The 26,863-nt window shown below is 33.4% G+C and overlaps 1 protein-coding gene across 4 annotated transcripts in view; it reads left to right on the top strand.

The window, feature by feature from the left end:
* The window catches only part of PXDNL (peroxidasin like), a 512,873-nt gene that overhangs the window by 387,072 nt on the left and 98,938 nt on the right, over window positions 1-26,863 (top strand). For all 4 annotated transcript variants that reach the window (XR_012484142.1, XM_074278161.1, XM_074278143.1 and 1 more), the window contains 3 exons: window positions 4,428-4,540; window positions 9,130-9,286; window positions 25,468-25,576. Coding sequence is in view for 3 of the 4 variants with exons in the window: in XM_074278161.1 (XP_074134262.1) it covers window positions 4,428-4,540; window positions 9,130-9,286; window positions 25,468-25,576 (379 nt within the window). In the remaining variant the exon portion in view is untranslated. The remainder of the gene's footprint in view (window positions 1-4,427; window positions 4,541-9,129; window positions 9,287-25,467; window positions 25,577-26,863) is intronic.

The raw sequence follows: 26,863 nt of genomic DNA, 5'->3' as shown, positions 1-26,863 counted from the left end.
TCTCAGAAAATGGGGTCTTTGGATTTATCAAGTACTAGATTAATACAGTCAGTGACTATTGTGTCTTGTGAACCTAATTTATTCTCCTGACTGAGGAGACAAATGGACATGCTCCATTTGGTCACTGGGTCCTGAATGACTCAGATTAAATGTAAATAGCAGTTATTTCTTCTTGGCCTGAAATGCTAAGAGAATTCTCCTCTCAGATTCATTCATTCATTTATTTAGATTTGTGTGTGTGTGTGTATGTGTGTTTACAAGGTAAAAGAGGAGATTATTTGCCTTAATTGCTCCTAACCTTATTCACTGAATGGGTGAGGCCTCTGTCAGACTGAGACCCATTGAAAACCATAGCTTAAAAAGGCCAAGGTCTCCCATTGCATCCAGGGCCATCTCCAGTCATCTTGATCTGTATCTGATCACTTGACCCAAATGGGTCTGAAAGGGAAAGTGAGGCAGGTGATCTTCATCCAGCCCTCCCTCACTTAATTCCAATTCACTTGCATATCATGGCATTATCTCCCTGAAGTCTTGGTCTTCTTCAAGAACAAAAGACAAGCATCATTTATCATCCAGATGACAGAGTGGATAGAATGCTGCTCATGGAGTCAAGAAGACCTGAATTTAAATTCAATCTCAAACTTGCTACCTGTGTGAACTTGGGAAAATCACTTTACCACTATGTGCCTGTTTTTTGTTTTTTGTTTTTTGGTTACAGGTGAGAAACCTGTAAAATGTAAGTAATAACAGCATGTAGCTCCCAGGGTTGTTGTAAGAACTAAATGTCATGCTACATATAAAATACTTAGCACTGTTCCTAGTGCCTATACATAACTATACATAACTATATTAATGTTAGTTATTATTTCTTTGATACAAATCCAATAATCAAAATATATAGGGCAAAAACATAATAATATCAAGAGTAGCCAAAGTATATGGATAACTAAGTTGCAAAATATAATGCAAACTTAATAATCATAAGATGATAAGATGGTGATGAGGAATTAATAAAAGATAATGAAAATTTATAATGCAAATAAAAGAACTAAAATTTTACCTTTTAGGGCTGCACATATCTTTTGATCCAGCAGGGTCTCTACGTCCAGAGAGAAGATTGTAGAGACTGAATAGGGATCATAACATAGTTTTTTCACCTTTTTTGTTGTTGTTTGCTTGAATTTTTGTTTTCTTTCTTATTTTTTCCCTCTGTGATCTTATTTCCTTGTGCAACATGATAAATGTGGAAATATATGCAGAAGAATTATACATGTTTAACATATATTGGATTACTTGGTGTCTAGGGAAGGGAATGGGGAAAGGAAGGGAGAAAATTTTGGAACACAAGTTTCTGCAAGAGTGAATGTAGAAAACTATTTTTGCATATATTTTGAAAATAAAAAGCTATTTTTAAAATTACCTTTTATCTATTACATTGCCAAATATTACAAAATATGAGATTAATTGATGGCTAGATTGTAGAGAAACAGGCACATACAGATTGTTGGTGGAACTATGAAATGACTCGGTCATTATGAGAAACAATTGAAATTATGCATAAAAGTCACTTAACTATTCATATACTTTGGGACCATTCAATGTCCCAAATATATGAAAAAAATTTTATAGCAGGAGTCCTTATGACAACCCAAAACAAAACAAATTGTGTGCTTTATGTGATTTATGAATGAAATAGAATGTTATTATTGCATAAGAAATGATAAATATGAGGATTTTGAGAAATACTAGAAAAATATGAATTAATAAAGGATGAAGAGATTGGGTCAAGAGAACTGTGTCTGCAAAGACTACCATAATTCAATGAACTGAAAACAGAACTATATTGCTACCAAAGTCAGATTAATTGCCATGACATGATCCCAGAGTCAGGGTTAGAAGGATGAAGATAATATGGAGAAGCAGCAGAGCAGCATGGTACAATGGAAAGGATGGAGAGAGCCTGGTATTGAATTCTGCCTCTAATTCTTACTGTTTGTATACCTTTAGAAAATATACTTACCTTATCAATAAAAAGAGGATTTAATTAAATGATCTCTGAGGTCCCTTCTGGCTAGGTCTGTATAGTCATGAATATATGCGTCTCCTCTGGAGAAAAATGCAACATTACAGGTGTGTAATGTCACATTTACTGGGCAGCTAATAGACAGAGAGCTGACCTGGAGTCAGTTGAGTTCAAATGCAGGCTCAGACACATAGAAGCTAGGTGACTTTGGACAAGTCACTTAATCTGTTTGCTTCAGTTTTCTCACGTTCAAAGTGGGGATGATATTAGAATCTGCCTCCCAGAACTATTTTGAGGCGCAAATGATATAATAGTTGTAAAATGCTTATGATAGTTCCTAGTACATAGTGTATATGTATATACAATTATATAAATGTTTCCTATTATTATTATTATTATTACTTCTACTGTCTGATATTTTTGCTTTATATATTGAGTTTTACTCAAATTTATCTGTTACAATAGAGGATTCAATGGGAGTATATAATGAGAAATGATTCTAATAAAAGTTAATAATTATAAAATAAATGATGAAAATGCATATGTAATTATTTTTATTCCTTTCAGTGCATAGAGTAATAAAGCTGAACTCAGAAAATATTGAATTTAATTTTGTCCTTAGAAAGTTACTTCTTACTTAGATTCTGTCTGACTTGGGGCAGCTAGATGATTCAGTGGATAGACCATGGACCTTGGAGTCAGAAGAAGGAGTTCAAATGCAGTCTCAGACACTTCATACTTAATAGCTGTGGGATCCTGGCCAAGTTACTTACCCCCGTTTGTCTCACAAAATAACAACAAAATTTTATCTGACTCAAGTTTCCTCATCTGTTAAATAGGGATAATAATAACTATTATTATCATTATTATCTCCCAGGACTGTGATGAAAATTAAAATGATATAGTATTTGTAAAATTCTTTATAAACCTTAAAATGCTATGTAAAAAATAAAACAGCTATTATTATGAAATTTAGGTTAATGTCATTGCCTTCTTCCAAGATTATCATCGATTTTATATAATTTACAGGTAATTTCTTATTATTCAGATTCCATTGATTTCTTCAAGTCTTTTGAGGGAGAAAAAGAATCAGTAATATGAGAGAAAAATTCTGCTATACACTTAAGGAAACATTTAAGGACAAATTAACATTTGTCAGGGGAGTTTCAATCTCTCGCCTGTACTATGGGTCAGTTTTCTGACAATATTAGAGATGCCTCATAAATATTTTGCATTTGACCTTTTATTCATATCCAAATGTTTTCTATTGTTTTAAACTCACAGTTTAATTTATCCAGATCGGAACTTCTTGACATCATGTTTCTTTTTTTCCTCTTCTGTTGCCTATACTTAGATTAGTTTCTTGTCATCTTTATCATATATCACTCCTTTTCATACACCCTTCAATTCTACCAAATTGACATTTTTGTTATTCTCACACCATTTTTCATCTCTGTGTTTTCATGACTCCATGCTGGAATACATTTCCTTCTCATCTCTCCAACCTAAAATCTCTTATTTACTTCAAAGTTCTGCTCACATGAAACCTCCTACACGAACCTTCCCCCTATCCAAAGTATTAATGCCCTTACAAAGTTAGATTGTATTTATTTTGTATATATACACATATCTGTCTATCTAAACCTATATTTTTCTCTCTAGTCATCTAGTTTCCTCATAGAGAACAAAAGCTTTTTTGAGGGCAGGGATTGATTCATGTATATATATTTATCCCCAGAATTTTGTTGTTGTTTAGTCATTTTCAGGCATGTCTACTTCTCTGAGATTCCTTTTGGGGTTTTCTTGGCAGAAATACTAGACTGGTTTGCCATTTTCTTCTCCAGCTCATTTTTCAGGTGAAGAAACTGAGCTAAACAATCGACTTGCCCAGGATCATATAGGTAGTAAATGTCTGAGATCAGTCACTATACTTCTTAACTACCCTGTATAGCACATAGTAGAATTAAAAATAGGCTCAAGAGAATGAATAATTTGATTTTTAGAAAGTTGTATGTGCAATTACATTGCCTTACACCAATTATGAATTCCATACTAATGAATAGCAATGACATCTAAGAAATCATGTTTATCTACTTGCAAGAAGCAAACATGCAAGACACATTCCTTTCAAAGATCCTTTTGGTTTGGTTTTACAAGCCAGGGTAAGGACTACTAAATTAAATTTGTTTACATGGAGAATTTATTATGCCTTAGTATGAAGTCCATTTTCCTTTTGCAATGGAAGAAGACCTGTTTTTCTTGCCAAGTAATTAATTTTTCAAACACTTAAGTCAATATTAACCAATATAGTATCCAGTAAAGCGTGGTTTGATTTGGCTAGCCACTATGGAGAGAGATGATTGATGTGAAGTTATTTTCATTTGTTTATTTGTATTTTTGGCAGTGCTTCCTGTGTTTACTCAGCTACCTCAGGATACAAGTGTAGAGGTTGGGAAGAATGTAAACATTTCATGTGGTGCTCAAGGAGAACCTCAACCGGTAATTACTTGGAATAAGGTAAAGAAACTTTTGGAAGGTAAATTTTTAAAAGGTAAAGATTGTACTAAAGCAAAGCTACAGAAATAGTGATTTTCAGATTGACTTATTACCGCTCTCCTTTTCACCTACAGAAGTGGCAGCTTCTTATCATATAGAAGCCAACTGTTTCCTCTATCATCATTTTTTAAAAACAGATATTTCAGTTGGTATCTGATTTTGTTTCACAACTTCTCACAAATGATGTCCCTTCATTATTTAGCTGACAGGGAAAATCTGTTTGACCGACTATAGTTCAATCCTTCTAAGAAAGTTATTTATACTATATTAAACCCTGGATATGATGCAACAACAAAATGATCAGACCCAGACTTTCACAAGCACCCAATTTAATTCCAATTTCTCAAAAAATGTATCACCATGAAACAGAGAATAAAATCTCACAATGAGATTTTGTTGTTATTATTCAATTGTTTTAGTTATGTCCTACTCTTTATTACCCCTTTTGGAGTTTGCTTGAAAAAGATAATGCCATTTTCTTCTCCAGCTCATTTTGCAGATGAGAAAACTGAGATGAATAGGGTTAAGTGACTTGGCTAGGGTTATATAGCTGGGAAATGTCTGAGGTCAAATTTGAAAACAGGAAAGATGGGTTCTTCCAACATCAGGCTTGGGACTAAATCCACTGTGCCCATAATAGAGACCCCTACTCACCATCACCTAATTTGATCCCTTTTATTTCAAACATTCATTTCAGAGACAATCCATGGTTCTGAAATACTAACACAAAATTAAATTCGTTCTCAGTTCTTTATCTTTCTTTATAACTGATAACAGTATCCTAAATTAAGATGATTTATGTATACATATACAAGAAATTAGTTAACACTTATTGCTGCATGATTTTCCTGTTTCCTTTCTTGTTTCAGTTGTCATATTCAGACTATTAGCTTTGAGCCACTCCTTCTTGAGGTAATTTTCCTCTTTATAGAAATTTATAGGAATAATATTTTCTTTTTTTTTTTTTTTTTTTTTTTTTTTTTAAATTATATATATATATATATATATATTTTATAATATTATCCCTTGTATTCATTTTTCCAATTTACCCCCCCTCCCTCTATTCCCTCCCCCCGACGACAGGAAATACCATACATTTTACATGTGTTACAATATAGTCTAGGTACAATACATGTGTGCGAATATCACTTTCTTGTTGCACAATAAACATTAGAATCCGAAGGTACATGCAACCTGGGCAGACAGATATTAGTGCTAACAATTTTCATTCCCCTCCCAGTGTTTCTTCTCTGGGTGCAGCTACCTCTGTCCATCATTGATCAACTGGAAGTGAGTTGGATCTTCTTTATGTTGAAGATTTCCACTTCCATCAGAATACATCCTCATACAGCATTGTTGTTGAAGTGTACAGTGATCTTCTGGTTCTGCTCATTTCACTCAGCATCAGTTGATTTAAGTCTCTCCAGGCCTCTCTATATTCCTCCTGCTGGTCATTTCTTACCGAGCAATAATATTCCATAACCTTCATATACCACAATTTACCCAACCATTCTCCAACTGATGGACATCCATTCATCCTCCAGTTTCTAGCTACAACAAAAAGAGCTGCCACAAACATTTTGGCACATATATGTCTCTTTCCGCTCTTTAGTATTTCTTTGGGATATAATCCCAGTAGTAGCGCTGCTGGGTCAAAGGGTATGCACAGTTTGATAACTTTTTGGGCATAATTCCAGATTGCTCTCCAGAATGGCTGGATTCTTTCACAACTCCACCAGCAATGTATTAGTGTCCCAGTTTCCCCACATCCCCTCCAACATTTGTCATTATTTGTTCCTGTCATCTTAGCCAATCTGACAGGTGTGTAGTGGTATCTCAGAGTGGTCTTAATTTGCATTTCTCTGATCAGTAGTGATTTGGAACACTCTTTCATGTGAGTGGATATAGTTTCAATTTCTTCCTCTGAGAATTGTCTGTTCATATCCTTTGACCATTTATCAATTGGAGAATGGTTCGGTTTCTTATAAATTTGGGTCAGTTCTCTATATATTTTGGAAATGAGACCTTTGTCAGAACCTTTGTTTTTAAAAATATTTTCCCAATTTGTTACTTCCCTTCTAATCTTGTTTGCATTAGTATTATTTGTACAGAAACTTTTTAGTTTGATGTAATCAAAATCTTCTATTTTGTGATCAATAATGATCTCTAGTTCTCCTCTGGTCATAAATTCCTTCCTCCTCCACAAGTCTGAGAGGTAGATTATCCTCTGTTCCTCTAATCTATTTATTATCTCCCTCTTTATGCCTAAATCATGGACCCATTTTGATCTTATCTTGGTATATGGTGTTAAGTGTGGATCCATATCTAATTTCTGCCATACTAATTTCCAGTTTTCCCAACAGTTTTTTCCGAATAATGAATTTTTATCCCTAATGTTGGAATCTTTGGGTTTGTCAAAGATTAGATTGCTATAGATGTACCCTTTTTTGTCCTTTGTATCTAATCTGTTCCACTGATCTACCGGTCTATTTCGTAGCCAATACCAAATGGTTTTGGTGACTGCTGCTATATAATATAGCTTTAGATCAGGTACACTTAGACCACCTTCCTCTGAGTTTTTTTTCATTAGTTCCCTTGCAATTCTTGACCTTTTATTCTTCCATATGAATTTTGTTGTTATTTTTTCTAGGTCATTAAAATAGTTTCTTGGGAGTCTGATTGGTATAGCACTAAATAAACAGATTAGTTTGGGGAGTATTGTCATCTTTATTATATTCGCTCGGCCTATCCAAGAGCACTGAATGTCTTTCCAATTATTTAAATCTGATTTTATTTTTGTGGCAAGTGTTTTGTAATTTTTCTCATATAATTCCTGACTTTTCTTTGGTAGATGGATTCCCAAATATTTTATACTCTCAACATTTGTTTGGAATGGAATTTCTCTTTGTATCTCTTGCTGTTGCATTTTGTTAGTGATATATAAAAATGCCGAGGATTTATGTGGATTTATTTTGTATCCTGCCACTTTGCTGAAATTTTGAATTATTTCTAGTAGTTTTTTAGCAGAGTCTTTGGGGTTCTCTAAGTATACCATCATGTCATCTGCAAAAAGTGATAGTTTGATTTCCTCATTTCCTACTCTAATTCCTTGAATCTCTTTCTCGGCTCTTATTGCCGAGGCTAGCGTTTCTAGTACTATATTGAATAGTAATGGTGATAGTGGGCAACCTTGTTTCATTCCTGATCTTACTGGGAAAGGTTGCAGTTTATTTCTATTGCATATTATGCTTACTGACGGTCTTAAATATATACTCCTGATTATTCTAAGGAATAATCCATTTAAGGAATAATATTTTCAATTAGGCATTTAATCTGTATTGAAAGACTAGATCATAACCCTTCCATTTGCTCCTTTTCCTTCCTATAAACAGCATATAATTGATATCTGATTGTGGTCTTAAGCCCCCACCCCCCAACTAATCATTGGAGCGGAAATCCCCATACCAGTCATCCTCCAATCTCTCATGGGGATTGGAGGGTCTGATACCTTTAGCTGTGTTTCAGAGGCATGGAAGAGATTTTTTGATAGATAAGTTACACTTTTTCCCTAGACACACATGACTCTCTAAAAAGCTACCCATATAGAAACAAAAATGAAAGCTAGTGCATGACAGCTGATAAGGGAACTCAAAGTTTTTCTGCACTCATTGCAAGTTTTATGTGGCCTGACCTTTTTCCCCTCACTTCACAATAGTTTCTCCAGCAATATTGTGCCTGACTATGTTCTGGGATCTGATTTCTACTTGAGATTTTATATATACCAGAACTTCTTTCTGTCATTCACTCCAACTGCCTTATTTTACAGACAAAAATAAAAAATAAAGCCCCAAACCTGAAACCAACCCAAAACTGAGGCTCCAAAGGAAATTTGAAAAATTTTCCTCTATGTACCTGCTCTCTCTGAGCAATTTAATATGTCTTAAATTCCTGTTATTGCTCAATCTTTGCTCATCACAATTGTTATGCCTAAAATAGACTCTTCTCATCCTTCCTTGACCTTTGAATTCATTGCTTTCCTTCTTAGCTCCATTACACTGTCACCTTTTCCATGAACTTTTCCTCTATATTTGTTATAGTTTTTATTATAATTATTTGTATAAATGCTTTATCATACTTATTTGATCCTCTCCCTGAGAGTCAGTGTCTCATTCTTTTATTCCTAGCATCAAGCACAGTGCCTTGAATATATTATGCACTTATTCATTTTATTTGTTGAATTTTTTGCAATAGAACATGGATTTTGTGACAAATACTTGATTTGTGATAAATACTTGATTTTGTGACAAATACTTGGACTTTGAAATACCTTGCTTTCTTGAGATAAGATAACATCCCTAGAATTGGTATATAGGAAAATGGGAAATTTACTACAGATGTAAAAAAAAAAAAAGTCACAACTGAAAATAAAGACAATTTTAACAAATAAAGGTCTTTGATTCAAGATTGTTTTTTGAACTGTGATGAATTTCAAGCATTTTGCTTTCCTTTTTTCATTCTTATTATTCTTTTTTTTTTTTTTTTTTAATCAGGCAGGTGTTCAGATTACTGAGAGTGGCAAATTCCAGGTAAATAATGAAGGTACTCTTACTATCAAGGATGTTGGTCAAGCAGACCAAGGAAGATATGAATGTATAGCAAGGAATCACTTTGGATTTGCTGCTACTAGCATGCTTCTCACAACCATTGGTAAGTTATTATTGATTTTTATGCAATAGAAAATGTCACAATAAATAGCTCTTCAGAATGGTTGGATCATTTCAGAATTCCACTAACAATGCATTAATGACCCAGTTTTCCATATCCCCTCCATTTTTCATTATCTTTTCCTGTCACCTGAGCCCAATCTGAAAGGTGTGAGGTTTTAATTTGCATTTCTCTAATCAGAAATGTTTTAGAGCATTTTTCCATATGACTAGAGATAGCTTTAATTTCATCATCTGAAAATTTTCCATTCATATCCTTTGACAATTTTATCAATTGGGGAATGAGTTGTTTTTTATTTATTTATTTATTTATTTATTTATTTATTTATTTATTTAATTGTCATTTTTATATATTCCATTAATACAGCACTCTATTTCTTAGCCAGTACCAAATGGTTTTGATGATTGCTGTTTTATAATATAGTTTTAGTTCTGGTACTACTAGGTCGCCCTCCTTTGTAATTTTTTTCATTAATTTCCTTGATATTCTTGATCTTTTGTTAGTCCAGATGAATTTTGCTAATATTTTTTCTAGTTCAATAAAATAATTTTTTGGCAATTTGATTGGTATGGCACTGAATAAGTAGACCAATTTAGGTACAATTCTCATTTTTATTATATTAGCTTGGCCTATCATGAACAATTGATATTTTTCCAATTGATTAGATATGCTTTTATTTGTGTAAGAAGCATTTTTTAATTATATTCATATAGTTCCTGGGTTTGTCTTGGCAGATAGATACCCAAATATTTTATTTTTTCTATAGTTATTTTCAATGAAATTTTTTTGTCAGTAACATATAGAAATGCTGGTGATTTGTGTGGTTTTATTTTATATCCTGTATGTTTTTCACAATCTTATCTTCTATCACCCCTTACTCCCTTCTTTTACCTTTTCTCTATTATTTCTGTCCTCCCTTCTATCCATCCCCTCCCTTTTCTTTCTTCTTTCTTCTCCTATTTCTTTATAGGGTAAAATAAATTTCTAGACCTAACTGAATGACTAAATTAGTCTCTCTTTCTGCCCAAATGCATGAGATCAAGCTTCAGATAATGCTCATCCCCTTCTCTTTTTTGCCTCTATTGTAACAGATCTCTTGAGTCTCTAAAGGTGATCTAATTTGTCCCATTATACATTCCCTTTCCTCTTCTCCTAGTACAAGCCTTTGTCCTTTTCTTTGATTTCATCACATCAGAGTCCATTCACAACCACACCCTCCATCCATGTGATGCCTGCCATTTAACTTACACAATAATAGATACAGTTCTCAAGAAGTACATTTTCCCATCTAAGAATATATATTTCCTCAAATAATTGCATTTATTATTCTTCAAATAATATATATTCTCTCTCTCTCTCTCTCTCTCTCTCTCTCTCTCTCTCTCTCTCTCTCTCTCTCTCTCTCTCTCTCTCTCTCTCTCCTATTCACCTTTCTATGCTTCTCTGGAGTGTCCTGAGTTTGAAGATTTAATTTTCTGTTCAGTTCTGGTTTTTTCAATAGAAATGATTGAAAATCTCTTACTTTATTGAAGATTCATTTCCTTCTCTGAAAGATATTGCTCATTCTAGCTGGCTAGTTAATTCTTAGTTGTAAGTCCAGGTTCTTTTTCTTCCAGAATATGTTTTTCCAAGTCCTCTGTTTCTTTATTGTAAATGCTGATAGATCCTGGGTAATCCTGACTATTGCTCCTTGATACTTGAATTGCTTTTGTCTGGCAGCTTGCAGTATTTTTCCCTTGTGATCATCATTTTGGAGTTTTACAACAGTATTCCTTGGGGTTTTCCTTGTGGGATCTCTTTTTTGAGGTGGCCCATGGATTTTTTCAATGATTTCCCCCCCTTCTGTTTCGGATATATCAGGGCATTTTTCCTTGAGGATCTCTTGTCCTTGATGATCTCTTGAAGAATGATTTCCAGGCTCTTCAGGTAGCTTAGTGATTTTTAACTTGTTTTCCTGAACCAATTTTCCAGGTAGGCTGTTTTTCCAATGAGATTTTTTTTTTTTTTACATTTTCTTCCATTTTTTTCAATTTTTTTGTTTGACTTTTGTTTGATTTTTCTTTGACTGATTCTTGTGGTCTCATAGAGTCATTAGCTTCCATTTGTCCCATTTTTGTTTTTATATGTAATTTTCTTCAGTTAGTTTTTGCATCTCTTTTTCCATTTAATTAGTTCTACTTTTTAAGGTGTTGTTTTCTTCAGTGGATTTTTTTACATTTGGCTAATTGTATTTTTTTTAAGGAATTGCCTTTCTTTTCCAAGCTATTGATTCCCTTGCATACCTCTCATTTCTTTTCTCATTTTTTCTTCTACCTCTTTTATTTTGCCTTTTAAAGTCTTTTATCAATAATATCAAAAGGCCTCTTGATAGTGAGACCAATTCATATCACTCTTTGATATTTCTTCTGTGAACATTTTATCCTTATCTGAATTGATGCTCTTGTCTTCCTTGTCACCATAGTAGCTTTCTGTGATCAAGATTTTTTTCTGTTTCTTGCTCATTTTCTTTCTTTTTGTTTTTATATTTCCTCTTTTTTTTTTTTTTTTTTTTATGATAAAGCTCTGCTCCTGGAGTAAATGAACTTCCTATGTAGTTCTGAGCCTTGGCTTAGAGCACAGGGGTCCTTTGTGTTTTCAGTGGGTAACTTTGTTTGTTGTTTCCAGGAAAAGCCTAGTTTCCAAGAATTTGCCTTTTGAGTTGGGACTGGAGAGTGCTCCACTGAATTGTTCCTTTACTGAGCCAGTCCCAAGAATCTCAGTTGCTGATCTGCTGTAAATCTGCTGTAATCAAGATTCTCTTGCTGACTTTCTCAGACTCTGTCTGAGCTGGGATATTTCCTTGGAATGTCTGGAATCAAGAAATGGAGCATGTTGTTTGTGGAACAACAAGGAGGCCAGTGGAGTTTACTGACTAAACGCGTGAGAGAGCTAGATCTAAACTTAATGAAAATCACATTAGTGACTGCATGGATGATGGTCTGTGGTCTGGACAGACTTGAGGCAGGCAGAAGGTTATTGCAATAGTCCAGGGTGAGGTAATGAGTGCCTGTGCCAGAATGATGTCAGTGTCAAAGGAGAGATGGGGGCAATATACTAGAAATGTTATAAAGGTAAAATTAATAGGTATTGGAGGCAAACTGAATATGGGGAGGTGATAGATAGTGAGGGGTTGAAGATGGTATCTAGTTTGCAAGCCTGAGGCACTAGGAGCATGCTGTTAACCTTGATTGGGAAGTTAGGAGGGAGAGGATATAGAGGGAAAATAATAAGTTCAGTTTTAGCTAAGTGGAGTTTAAGATGTCTAGGATTCATCCATTTTGAGAGGTCTGAGAAGCAATTGAAGATAAGAGATTGAAGGTCAGCATATGTCATAATCAGGTTTTGAACAAATGTTTTTCACATTCAAAGTCTACATTCTCTGCATCATGAGATACTGCTTCATACCTTAGAACTGAAAAGCACTCAGAGGTGACCTCTGTGTCAATTCCATATCATCTGTATTGTTTTATGGGCAACAAAACTGAGATTCAGGAATGTTGTGATTGGCCTAAGGTTACATAAGTAGGAAATATCAAAGCCAGGACTCTGAATCCGTGTTTTCTCAATCTAGTTTTCTTTCTTCTATATCGTATTGCTTCTTCTCACTAACTGAAGAAAGTACAGCAGTTGATCTCAACATAGCTAATTGATATGAAACAACAGGCAAAAAAAAATGAAGGACACTGATTGGTGCGCTAGATAGAGCATTTGGGCCCGGAATCTGGAAAACAGAAGTTCAAATCTAGCTGTATAAACCTGGATCAAGTCACTTAACTCTGATTGCCTCACAAATTTTCATGATTATAATTATAAATTATTCAGCATTTTTGCTGAAGAAAACTGTCCATGCAATCCCAGATAGGCAAATTAAAAATATAAAGCTTATTTATATAACTGATTTTTCTATCTTGTATTTTGTTGTTGTGGTTGTGACGACAAAATGAAATAATAATTGTAAAGTGCTGAACACAGTGTCTGACACTAATTCAGTTTAGTCATTTTTAGTTGTATTCTAATCTTTGTGACCTGCTCTCCAATTTGGTTTTTCATGGCAAAAATATTGGAGTTATTTGTCATTTCCCTCTCTAGCTCCTTTTATAGAAAAAGAAAATGAGTTGGATAGGGTTAAGTGACTAGTCCAGAATAGTAGCTATCTACTAAGTATTTGAGCCAGATTTGAACTCAGGAAGATAAGTCTCCCAGAATCCAAGCCAAGTACTCTTTGCACTACATCAAGTAGTTATCCAATGTGTGGCTTGTGTGTCCTGGCAATATTAAGTGCTATATAAATGTTAGTTATTGTTATTAGTTTTCATATTTAAACAGTAAGGTATAGCATTTAATGATAGTATAGAGCTTTTCTTATAACAATCTCTGGAGATATAAAATTTTCTCTTATTACAGTTTTGGCTGTATCCCACAAATTTTGGTATGTTATCTCATTATTGTGGTTCTCTTGGATGAATTATTAATTGTGATTTGCTGTTTCACTCATTCATTCATTAGGATGAGATTATTTAGTTTCCAGTTACTTTTTGGTCTATTTTCTTCTGGCCTTATATTTCATGTTATGGGCCAGAACTCTGAACTTGAAACAAAGGATTCTTACAAGGAACTAAGTCAGTGGAATTGATAGAGACAATAGTTATCTAATTTAGCATGGTTCAATATGATTGATTATTAAATCAACCTCCTACAAGGAGATGTTATGGGCCAGAACTTGAAACAAGGGACTAAGTGAAATTGAGGAGACAGTGGCTAAATCTAGTTTAGCACTGATTTAATTTTACAACAAATAATGGTTTCCTAGTGATATAATGATTGGTGTGTGCTCAGTGTGGGGCATATAAGCTGGAACCCTCATTCAGGGAGATTCAGAGATATTTGGAGGAAGCTAGAGTCAGAAGCTGGCAGAGACAAAGGACTGGTGGCAGAGCTCAAGCTCTCAAAACCAAGGAGAGAGATAGGCCTATAAGAAAGCTACCTGGGTCCCAGAAAAGGAGACAAGACTTTGAAAGAGAAAATAAAGGATTTGGACTTTAAAACCTGCCTGTACTTGTGGTGATTACTCTGAGCTGAAAAAAAAAAAGGCTGTTCCCAAGAACCCAGAGACCCCAAGAAAACCCAACAAGAGAATAATACATTTAGGCTAGAACTTTACAATTTCATGTCATTTTTATTGCATCATGATCTGAAAAAATGTGTTTATTATTTCTGCTTTTCTGCATTTGATTTTGAGGTTTTTATGATCAATTTTTGTGTAAGTTCCATGAACCACTGAGAAAAAAGTAAACTCCTTTTGGCCTCCATTCAATTTTCTCCAAAGATCTATCATACTCAACTTTTTTAACATTTTGTTAACCTCCTTGACTTCTTTCTTATTTATTTTGTGGTTTGATTTATCTAGTTCTGAGAGAGTAAGGTTGAGATCCCCCACTAATATAGTTTTTTCTGTCTATTTCTTCTTGAATCTCTCTTAATTTCTCCTCTAGGAATTTCCATGTTATACCACCACTTGGTACATATATATATATTTAGTATTGATATTGCTTCATTATCTATAGTACCCTTTAGTAAGATATAGTTTCCCTTCTTATCTCTTTTAATTAGATCTATCTTTGCTTTTACTTGATCTGAGATCAGGATGGCTACCCCTGCATTTTTTTCTTCTTCATATGAAGCATGATACATTCTGCTCCAGCCATTTACCTTCACTCTGTATATATCACTATGCTTTAAATGTTTCTCATAAACAACATATTGTAGGATTCTGGCTTTTAATCCAGTCTGCTAGCCACTTCCGTTTTATGGGAGAGTTCATCCCATTCCCATTCACAGTTAAAATAACTAATTCTATATTTCCTGCCACCATCTTAATTACCCTGTTATGTTTTTCTCTTTCCTTTCCTCCTTCTCTTCTCCCTAGTATTTGCTTTTGATGACCACCTCCCTTAATAGAACCCCTCTTTAGAGCCCCTCCCCCTTTCCCCTTTCTTTTATCAACACATAATCGGAAGATAGTCTAAATACCTCACAATTCAAGCATATACCTTTCAAATTTATATAAGCTACTTATTTTCATTATTTGTATGTTAATGTACATATGTTTTTAATCTTTTGTAAAGTGTCTGTTCAATCATTTTCTTTTCACAATAGTGCTAATATTTAAAGAGAAAGTTGGAAACACCTATAGAATTATAGTAACTGGAAAATTTGGAACTGCAATTGAAATTCTTCACCATATAATATTATCCCAGGATGCTAAAAAAATGCTGTTAACTTTGTCCTGTGCCATATCATTCCATCTTTTTCTGACCTAACATCCATTAGCCTGCAACAATGGTCCTGAAAACCAATTATCTAAAAACAATTAAAGAACTAACTTTCTATTCTTTTCTACATAAAATTTAAAAACATTTTGTGCAAAGAACTTTGTGGTTTGAGAGTGAAAAGCCTTTTAGAAAGAAAATAAAGAGTTTTTACTGAGAGCAATTTCAAGTACTTTCTAGGTACCAGGTACTATGCTAAGTGCTAAAGATATAAAATCAACAAGCAAAATAGTATCTCTTCTCAAGGGGGTTACATTGTAAAAGTGGAATAGTAAACATAAATGAACCTAGGGATTCAGTATGGAGGGAAGGTAGATAGTCACATGGAGACCAGGCAGATGTGTGGAGGTGCATCAGAAGTAGAGAGTGTGAATTGTGGCTGGATCTTCCCATAATATGGAGTCTCCAATCTGGGTCTCAATTAGAATCAAGCTAGCCTCAGGGTTGGAGCTGTACCAGGGATTTTATTACTATGTTTTAAGCTGAAAAAACTTTGCAAAAATATTTATTGCTAGTTTAGCAATTACCAACAGAAATAAACATTTAAATATATAAAAATGCAAAATGGAAATGATTGTCTATAAAATGATTTTTTTCAGTTCATTTAAATGTATATATTTATCAAAATAATAATAATAATATTTTTTGTATGCTATTCCACACTCTTTTCCTTTTATATGTTTTTGCTTTGATATTTTGTAAACATTATCTTAGTAAACATGTAATATTGTCTTTATTTTGTTTTCTTTGATCTGTATTTCCTTATTTTTGTTTTCTTCATACTAGTAATTTTTTTATTAATAGTTTTTATTTACCAGATATATGGATGGGTAATTTTACAACATTAACAATTGCCAAATCTTTTGTTCTAATTTTTCCCCTCCTTCCCCCCCTCCAGGTGGCAGGTTGACCAATACATGTTAAATATGTTAAAGTATAAATTACATACAATATATGTATATATGTCCAAACAGTTGTTTTGCTGTACAAAAAGAATCGGACTTTGAAATAGTGTACAATTATGTGTACAATGTGAAGGAAATCCAAAATGCAGGCGGACAAAATTAGAGGGATTGGGAATTCTATGTAGTGGTTCATAGTCCTCTCCTAGAGTTCTTTTGCTGAGTGTAGCTGGTTCAGTTCATTACTGCTCTATTGGAACTGATTTGGTTCATCTCATTGTTGAAAATGGCCACATCCATCAGAATTGATCATCATATAGTATTGTTGTTGAAGTATACAACAATCTCCTGGTCCTACTCATTTCACTCAGCATCATTTCATATAAGTCTCTCCAGGCCTTTCTGAAATCCTCCTGTTGGTCATTTCTTACAGAACAATATTTCATAATATTCATATACCACAATTTATTCAGCCAATCTCCAATTGATGGGCATCCACTTAGTTTCCAGTTTCTGGACACCACAAAGAGAACTGCCACAAACATTCTTGCACATAAGGGTCCCTTTCCCTTCTTTAAGATCTCTTTGGGATATAAGCCCCATACTAGTAATTTCTTATGTTGCAATAACATTTCATTAGATTACCTATCATAGTTAGCCATCCCCCAGTTACTGGATAAATATATTGTTTATAAATTTTGCTGTTATCAACAATGTTATGAATATCTTTGTACTCACAGATGATTTCTCTTTTTTTGAAAAAATTAATTAAATTTCTCAATAGTATTCTAAATTTCCAAATACATATAGTTTTCAACATTTATTTCTGTAAGATTTTGTGTTCCAATTTTTTTCTCCCTTCCTCTATTACTTCCCTTATCCCCAAGATAACAAGCAATCTCATGTTAAACATATATAATCCTTCTAAACATATTTTTATGTTTGCCATGTTGTGGAAGAAAAATCAGAACAAGAGGGAAAAAAGACATCAGAAAGAAGCAAGCAAACAAACAAAAATGTGAAAATAGTATGCTTCAATTCACATTCATCTTCTATGATTCTGTCTCTGGATGAAGATGGCATTTTCTATCTCAAGTCTATTGGAATTGCCTTAGATCATGGCATAACTTAGAAGAGTTGAGTCTATCAAGTAATCTTGCTGTTATTGTGTAGAATTTTTTCCCCCTGTGGCTGGGGTTAAGTGACTTGCCCAGGGTCACACAGCTAGGAAGTGTTAAGTATCTGAGACCAGATTTGAATTCGGGTCCTCCTGAATTCAGGGCTGGTGCTCTATCCACTGTGCCACCTAGCTGCCCCCGAGAATATTCTTCTAGTTCTGCTCACTTCATTCACCATCACTTCATAAACATCTTTTCAGGCTTTTCTGAAATCAGCCTGCTCATCATTTCTTATAGAATAATAATATTTCCTTACATTCATATATCATAACTTATTCAGCCATTTTTCTTTTTTTTTCTTTTTATTTTTTTATTCATTTTTCCAAATTATCCCCTCCCTCCCTCCATTCCCTCCCCCCGATGACAGGTAATCCCATACATTTTACATGTGTTACAATATAACCTAGATACAATATATGTGTGTAAATACCATTTTCTTGTTGCACATTAATTATTAGCTTCCGAAGGTATAAGTAACCTGGGTAGATAGACAGTAGTTCCTTCTCTGGGTGTAGTTATTTCTGTCCATCATTGATCAACTGGAAGTGAGTTGGATCTTTTTTATGTTGAAGATTTCCACTTCCATCAGAATACATTCTCATACAGTATTGTTGTTGAAGTGTATAGAGATCTTCTGGTTCTACTCATTTCACTCAGCAACAGTTGATTTAAGTCTCTCCAAGCCTCTCTGTATTCCTCCTCCTGGTCATTTCTTACAGAGCAATAATATTTCATAACCTTCATATACCACAATTTACCCAACCATTCTCCAATTGATGGACATCCATTCAACTTCCAGTTTCTAGCTACAACAAAAAGAGCTGCCACAAACATTTTGGCACATACAGGTCCCTTTCCACTCCTTAGTATTTCTTTGGGATATAATCCCAATAACAGCAATGCTGGGTCAAAGGGTATGCACAGTTTGATAACTTTTTGGGCATAGTTCCAAATTGCTCTCCAGAATGGCTGGATTCTTTCACAACTCCACCAACAATGTATCAGTATTCAGCCATTTTTCAAGAGCTACTACAAACATTTTAGCACATGAGAATTCTTTCCCCTCTTTTACTATCCATTTGGGATAGACCCAGTAAAAACACTGCTGGATAGAAGAGTAGCACAATTTTATATCCCTTTGGACATACTTCCAAATTGTTCTCCAGAATGATTGGATCAGTTTACAACTTTACCAATAATGCATTAGTGTATCAATTTTCCCACATCCTCTCCAATATTTATCATTATTTTTTCCTGTCATCTTAGCCAATCTTAGAGACATCAAGTGGTAACTCAGAGTTTTCTTTTGCATTTCTCTAATCAGTAGTGACTGAGAACATTTTTTTCATATGACTAGAAATGGCTTTAATTTCTTCATCCAAAAGCTGCCTGTTCAAATCCTTTGACCATTTATCAATTGGGACATGACATGTATTCTTATAAATTTGATTCAATTCTATATATATTTTAGAAATGAAACCTTTATCAAAAACACTGGCTATAAAAATTGTTTCCCAGTTTTCTGCTTTTCTTTCAGTCTTGGCTGCATTGATTTTGTCTGTGTAAAACCTTTTTAATTTAATTTAATCAAAATGATACATTTTGCATTTCATAATGTTTTCTATTTCGTCTTTGGCCATAAATTCTTCCCTTCTCCACAGATACGAAAGTAAACTATACCTTGCTCTCCTAATTTGCTGAAAACATTACCCTTTATGTTTAAATCATGTATGTATTTCAACCTTATCTTGATATAAGATGTGAAATGTTAGTTTATGCCTAGTTATGAATACTGTTTTTCAATTTTCCCAACATTATTTCACATTATAAGTTCTTATCCCAGAAACTGTAATCTTTGGATTTATCAAATATAGATTACTATAGTCATTGACTATTGTGTCTTGTTTTAGGTTCCCCCCCCGCCATTTCAATACCACCTTCTTATTTCATATTGTCAGATTGCTATGCAATTGCTATACTATGCCTCTGTTGAAGCTGTTGCTGGAAGTATATATGCAAAACCCCACTGGAATTTAAAGATAATATTTTTAATGACATATGCCCTTGATCCCTTCCTTTCATGTCTTTTGTAGCAGATTCTGTCATCATAATCTTCCTACTTACTATTCAATGTCTCTATCTGATTCTTCCTTCTTGTTTCAATGTACTCCTTTAAACAACCATGTCTCTTCCTATGCCTTAAAAAAAGAAATGAAACCCCTATATCCTACTGTTGTCTCAAAATATTGTACTTTATCTCTCTTCCCTTTCTTAGCCAAATTCCTAGAAATGCACTTTATACTAATGGCTTCTACCTCCTATCCTTTTGTCTTAAGTCTTGCAATTTTGCTTCTGATTTCAATACTTTTCTGAAATTGTTATCTCTCCATCATCAGTGATTTCTAAATTGCCAAATCTCATGTATCTTTTCTTTTTCAATCTTCATTCTTCTCAAAAACTCTTCTGCTGCATTTGACATTATTGATCCCCATCTCCTGGATATTCTTTCCTCTCTGGATTTTCATGGCAACACTTTCTCGTAATTCTCTTCTTACCTGTTTGATCATTTCTCAATCCTTGTTGCTGGTTCATCATCTAGATTAGCCCTTGTCCTCAACCTCTGAGTGTTTTCCAAGGCTCATATTCTTTTACTTTCCATTCCTTTTCTTGGTTACTATGGGATTAGATAGTTCCCATAGGTTTAATATCTCTTGTATTCACATCCATACAAATCTATATCAGTCTATCTATATATACCTACCTTTTAGTTATTCTCCATACTAATCTCTCCCTTAAGCTTTAATCACATATCTTTTATTACATATTTAAGGCTGGATATCCCAGAAATAAACTCAACATATCCAAAAAAGAATTCATTATATTTCCTCCTAAACATCTCTCTTCCACACTTCTTCATTTTTGTCAAAGGTACCAACCATTCTTCTAGTCTCCATATTTGTATTGTACACTATATTTTATTCTTTACTGTTGTTCACCTCACAATTCTAATCAGTTATCAAATTTTGCCAGTTTTATTCCCATAATATTTTTACATCTGACACCCACTCTCTATTCACAAAAGTCCAGATTCTTACCATTTTTTGTTTATATCAATCTCATCACCTCCTAATTGGTCTCTCTATCTCAAGTCTCTTACAATTTTATTCCATCATCCCCTATACTGCCAAAAATGATTTCATCTAAGAACACATCTAATTATTCCATTCACTCAGTAAACTTCAAAGGCATTTTATTGTCTCTAGGATCAAATATAACATCTATTTAGCTTTTAAATCCTTTTATAACCTACTTGCAACCTTTTTTTTTTCAGCATCACTGACCCTTATTCTCCTCCCTGAACTATGCAATCCAGCTAAATTAAGCTTATTTCCTTATATAGAACAATAATATAAGGAACAAGCTGTTCCTTATATAGAACAATCTATCTTTCATATTTCTGTCTTTGATCTAATTGCTCTCAGTGTCTAGAACATACTTTCTTCTCATCTCTGTCTCACAGAATTCCTCTTTTCTTCAAGTCATAGCTCAGGTACTAACCTTCTACATGGAGCCTGAACTCATTCCCTTACTATTAGTTCCGTCCCTTTCAAGCTACTTTGCATTTATTATCTTCATATATAGTCTATTTATGCTTCCTTATATACTCATTTCACTTTCTCCAATTACAGTATAAATTCCTTAAGAGTAGGACATGTTTTTTTTTAATTGTATTTATATCCCCATTAATTACCAGATTTCTTTTTTATAATTTCTTTTCTTTTATATTTCTTTTATATGGTCTCCAACTTAATTTTTTTTATATAATTTCCCACTTAATATTTGATTGACTGATTAATTTATTTTGCCAAATTAATGGATATAACAAAATATATAACAATTAAATTCATTTTTTATTATTAAAATTTTCTATCATTGTTCCAATGTCTGTTTCTAATTTTTATTCCTTTTAAATCTCATTTTTTGAGGAAAGATTGTAGTAACATAGACTTTTAGATTTGGTGTCTTTAAGATATTTTTACTCAACATTCTTATTTTAATGACTTAGGAAATGAAACAAGTGATTTTGCCAAAGTCAGATAACAAGTTTGTGGCAGAACAATGAATTGAACATAGGTTTCATCATTCCCAGTCTAGTATTTATTGAACTACCATGTAGCATACCATTCAAAAGAGCATCTAGAAGAGGAAAAATTATCAAGAGTCAAATATTTAAATATATAGACATATCTGAATAAACAACTTAATTTTTCATTTCTTGATCCACGTCTTTAATAAAATATAGCTCTTTATATAATGTATCAAAAAATTCCTTTGGTTCCACAGCACAGTCATCAGAAATGTCATCCCTTTTCAATGTCACTCATTCAAAGAGATTTAAATTTGATAGTGTGCTTCAAGTTTCATCATTTGGCCAATTTTTCCCTAAGAGAAATCTGCAAACCAAAATAGCAGCTCTTTAGCTACTGCCATAGAAATGAACCTTGTGATCTGGGTAGTTTTCTATTTCACATAGCTCTAACATATTTCTAGGTGACAGAATATACTATATTTTTGGAATGAAGTATCACAAACAATTATAAATCATAAACATGAAATCACATTAAACAGCTGAATAACATTGGTTTTATTATACAAGTCTGCTTACCTACAAAATTTATTAATTCACAATAGATCTTTAAATTAATGCAAATTAGTGAGATGCTACATTATACAGAATAGGTAAGTAACAGTTTCACCTTTGTCAAGTGCTAGCATTTATGTTAATAATGAAGCTTTGTTGCTGCAAAACCTTAATGTCTAAACAAACTTAACTCAGCCCTTATTTAAATGCATATGGAAGCCATGTTCTGTAAGAAGTCTTCTATCCTAAGGGAACATATATGATTTGATGCATTTTAAAGATAAATTCTATGAGCTTCATACTTTTAATCACTTACAGAGATTATCCTATTTGAATTGTGATCTAGATTTGGTTGATAGTAGAACTATCTTTAAAATAAAATACATTAGTATGGCCCAAAGGTTGCAATGGGAGAAGGGGGAAGGGAAGATAATGCCATTCTTTCATATACTCTCTAAAGAGACTACTGATGTCCTCCTAGGCAAATGAACTCCATTTACATGTTTAATGATGCAAAGTGATGAGCAAGGAAGATTTATTGAGGTTCAAAGAAAATTATGTAACAAAAACTGTCATTAATGCCAATTTGTATGCAAGAAGTTCCTTTGGTTCCATAGCACAATCATCAGAAATGTCAGCCCTTTTCAATGTCACTCATTTAAAAAAGATTTAAATTTGATAGTGCACTTCCAGTTTCATCATTTGGCCAATTTTTCCCTAAGAGAAATCTACAAAACAGAGCAAGCAAATCTTTAGCTATTGCCACAAAAATGAGCCTTCTGGTCTGTAGTTATCAATTTCACAAAGTTTACAAATGATCATTTTTTTTTTTTTTGCTACAGTAGCTTTATACCAATGCAACAATCCAGTTAGTGTTATTAATAACCAAATATTGAAAAGGTATGGTCCCTGACCTCAAGTATTTTGTCAGTTTCTGACTACTTCATTCTTTTTCGGAACCCAATGCAAATATTAAGCAATTTTGTTTTAAAGCCCAAATCCCTGATTTGAGGGCTCTAACCCTTAAATCTTTGTTGTGTTAATAAATTGTTGCATCAAAATAAATTTCTGTAGGAATTAGTCTTAATTTTGCTATACTCTTTAACAACTTTTTTTGATGCCATATGTAAATGATAACTTAAGAGAAAAGGATTCCATGCTTCTGAACCTTTGATGAACTGATTTCATCTTGTAACTCACCTTTCAGATATATAAGCCATCATTCCTCTGAAATTTATCCCTGGAATAATTCTTATCCAAGTTTTCACATATATCCTCCATAAACAATATTTTTGAGGAGCTAGAAAGCTTCATTTTGGAAGTAATAAATCTTACTATTAGATGTGTTATTCTCAGTACACTTTTAACCCTCATTCTTTTCCTTTGTCTTTATCTTCAAGTTGCATCCCTGATTATATTATTTATTCCATTTCTTACTTGTAAGTCATGGTTGATAGCTGGCATGAAGAAGCACTGATTGAGTACCTGATGTAAACCAGGAACTGTGATAAGAATTGGCTATACAAATACAAACAAGATTCCCTATCCTCAAGGAGCTTACAATGGATAACTTGATGCAATCATCTATATTGGATGAGAGATTTAAATTTGGTAGAGACTTTAGGTGCTATCTCCTCTAAAGGTCAGCAAATTATGACCCAATCACTAAATCTCATGGTCCCTGGAAGTAAGAATATTTTCTACATTTTAAAATAAAACTTTGTTGCATAGTTTCAAAACAGTTTAAAATGAAATTTTATTGTATCTTAAAAATTAAAAAAAAATTCTTAGCTCCCAATTTTCTGACTCCTGATCTAGTCCAAACCTCTCATTTAACAGAAGAAGAAACTGAGCCCTGGAGAGAGTAATGTGGCTTGCCTGAAATCATATAGGTAATATGCAACAAGCCCAAAATTTGAATGCAGACTCTCAGATTTTAGATCCTGTGTTCCATTCACAAATTATTTAATTATTTTCCCTCTCAATGTATTCCAAATCTTCCCTTAAACTTGTGCTGCAACATGCAATATGTTGATCATGATCTTCAGTGCTGTATAAACTTTCCTACCTAAACTTAACTGGTAGCAGACAATTGTTATTATCCTCTGAGGATTGTGTCTGTAGGCTAGGTGTCTCTATAGTTGAAGTGCCAGAAATGGTAAAGCACATTACTCTTCTACTTTTGGAACTTGCTATAAGGGTATAGTATATAGCTTTCTTTCTTTGAAATCTCTGTATTTGGACCACTGCTAGGCGAAAGTTTCAGCTTTTTCCCAAAGCTCACTCCTTGCTCCTTAGGGCATCAATTTTATGCTGGCTACAAAGACCCAGGATAGATTCTGGTTTTCAGATTCCTATTATTCACTCTCCATAATGTATTCTGGAGAGTACATTACTCAGTCAAAATTCTTAATATTAGAGACTACTTCATCTAGAATTGGGGACAAGGAGGGCTAATGATTAAAGTTTGTTTTTTGTGATACACACAGTCTTTGAGGGCAAAAAGCCAAATAGCCTTTTCCCTTATCCAAAGAGAAAATAACAAACTGAGAACCTTTATAGAATATTGACAGTCCTAGCTACATTAGCAATCAGAAAATATTCCCCCTAACCACAGGTTTAGCAGTCAGGAACCTATGCCTATACTTATTCCATTGTGTCTCAAAGTCACTTCCATTACCACTGTTCTCTCAAAAGCAAGCTCCCTCACTTGTACATATGGATAGACATCATTTTAGGTACTCTGCAGTTGAAATAGGCCCCAACAGAGTAGCAATTTGACATCATTACACATCTGGGTTCTCTGAGCCATTATTATAAAATGAAATAGTCCATATGCCTTTATCAGTTTTTGAAATCCTTTAATTTTCTGAATTAAACTAGTAGAATTTCCATAGGGAGCTTTGTTGGGAAATATTGCTCTTTCTACATAATAGGAAAAATCACCTGGAGGTTTTAGTGTTTTCATTTTGTTAGAAGTTGTCCCTTCTAAAATATAAAAGGTGTTAAATGTCACTTATATCATGTAATTCCTAACTTTACATTTTTTTAAATCATGGGATTGTTGTTACAGCAATACAGGGCAGACAAGCTGGTGATAACTTTGTTGAATCATCCATTCTTGATGCCATCCAGAGGGTTGACAATGCAATTAACTCCACAAGAAGAAATCTATTTTCACAGTAAGGATTTATTTTATTTTGCTTATGAAAATTGTTTTCATTTCAGTTCTGTTTAGCTATCGTAAGCTTCATAAATCACAACCAGGGATACTGTTATGAGATTGTCAAAATATGTTTTCTTTAAGCTTGGCAAGCCAGGCCATTGTCTGGGAAAAGCAGTCATTGTCAATTCAGCTATTCAAAAAAAAGTTAAGTTACTCCTTGCATTAGTGACCAGTGTCTATTCCCAAAGAACTGTCTATGAATCAGAATCTGTAGGGGTAGGAAGAATGATAGATAACTCATGCAATGGACTTTGTGATGTTTGTAGCTTTGGCCAAATTTTTCTCTGTTAATTATTTTAGGAGTTAGTATGCACAGACCTTAATAGTGTTGTTAAACTGGTAATACTAAAGTGTAAAAGTTTATCTAGTTAAGTCAATGATTTTATCTTTCCTGTGCCCATTGTCACCCTATTTTAGAATAAATAATGGACTTTAACAATCATCTTTTGTTAATAAAGGGAAAAATACATTGTGATTGAAATAATTCACCATCAAGATTTGTATTTCAGAATAGATTCTGAGAGCTTTGTTTTAAGCTATATTCTTTGCCAATCAAATACTTTCCTTAAGGATTTTTAGTTATGAAACAAAATACCAAAAATAAATTCATGGGAATAGTTACATATTTCACTTTGAGCCAGCAACACTTTCTTACAAGGATTTAAAATATCCCTTTTAATGTAACATGAGGTACAAAGTATTTTTTGCATTAAAAAACAGGGTGAAGAAAGAGAAAGTAGCTTCTCTCAATCTCTGTGGTGAGTTTAGTGATGATGACTACTTCCAAAAAAGGAATATTTGTTTTGTTGTTTTAAAATCAGCTTCTACTTCTCTCTTTAGAAATATCAAAATGCTATATTTTGTGTTAATTTCTAAATCTACCTTTTTTTTTTTTGAAACAGTTTGACTTCTTTCATAACCTCCTCTGATCACTTAAGCTTTAAATATCACCCTCCATGGAACCTAACATTTCATTTGTAACTCTTCTGCACTTAACTCATTCAGTTTTGTATCATTGTTCTATAATGTGCGTGTGTTATTTCCATAGCCATATTATGGGCTCTTTGAAAGTATTTCCTTCATTTCCATTTAGCATAATATTTTGAACAAAAGAAAATCACTAATTTTCAAAGTTGGAATGGGATTTGCTGGTCATTTGAACCAACCCATGTCTCATTAAGAATAAATTTTTGTTATTTAGTCTTTTCAGTCATGTTTGTGACCCTATTTGGGGTTTTCTTGG

This window comes from Sminthopsis crassicaudata, chromosome 1 (genome assembly GCF_048593235.1).
Source record: "Sminthopsis crassicaudata isolate SCR6 chromosome 1, ASM4859323v1, whole genome shotgun sequence".
Lineage (NCBI taxonomy): Eukaryota > Metazoa > Chordata > Mammalia > Dasyuromorphia > Dasyuridae > Sminthopsis > Sminthopsis crassicaudata.
Note: the sequence above shows the minus strand (reverse complement) of the source record. Positions and strands in the feature narration are given on the sequence as shown.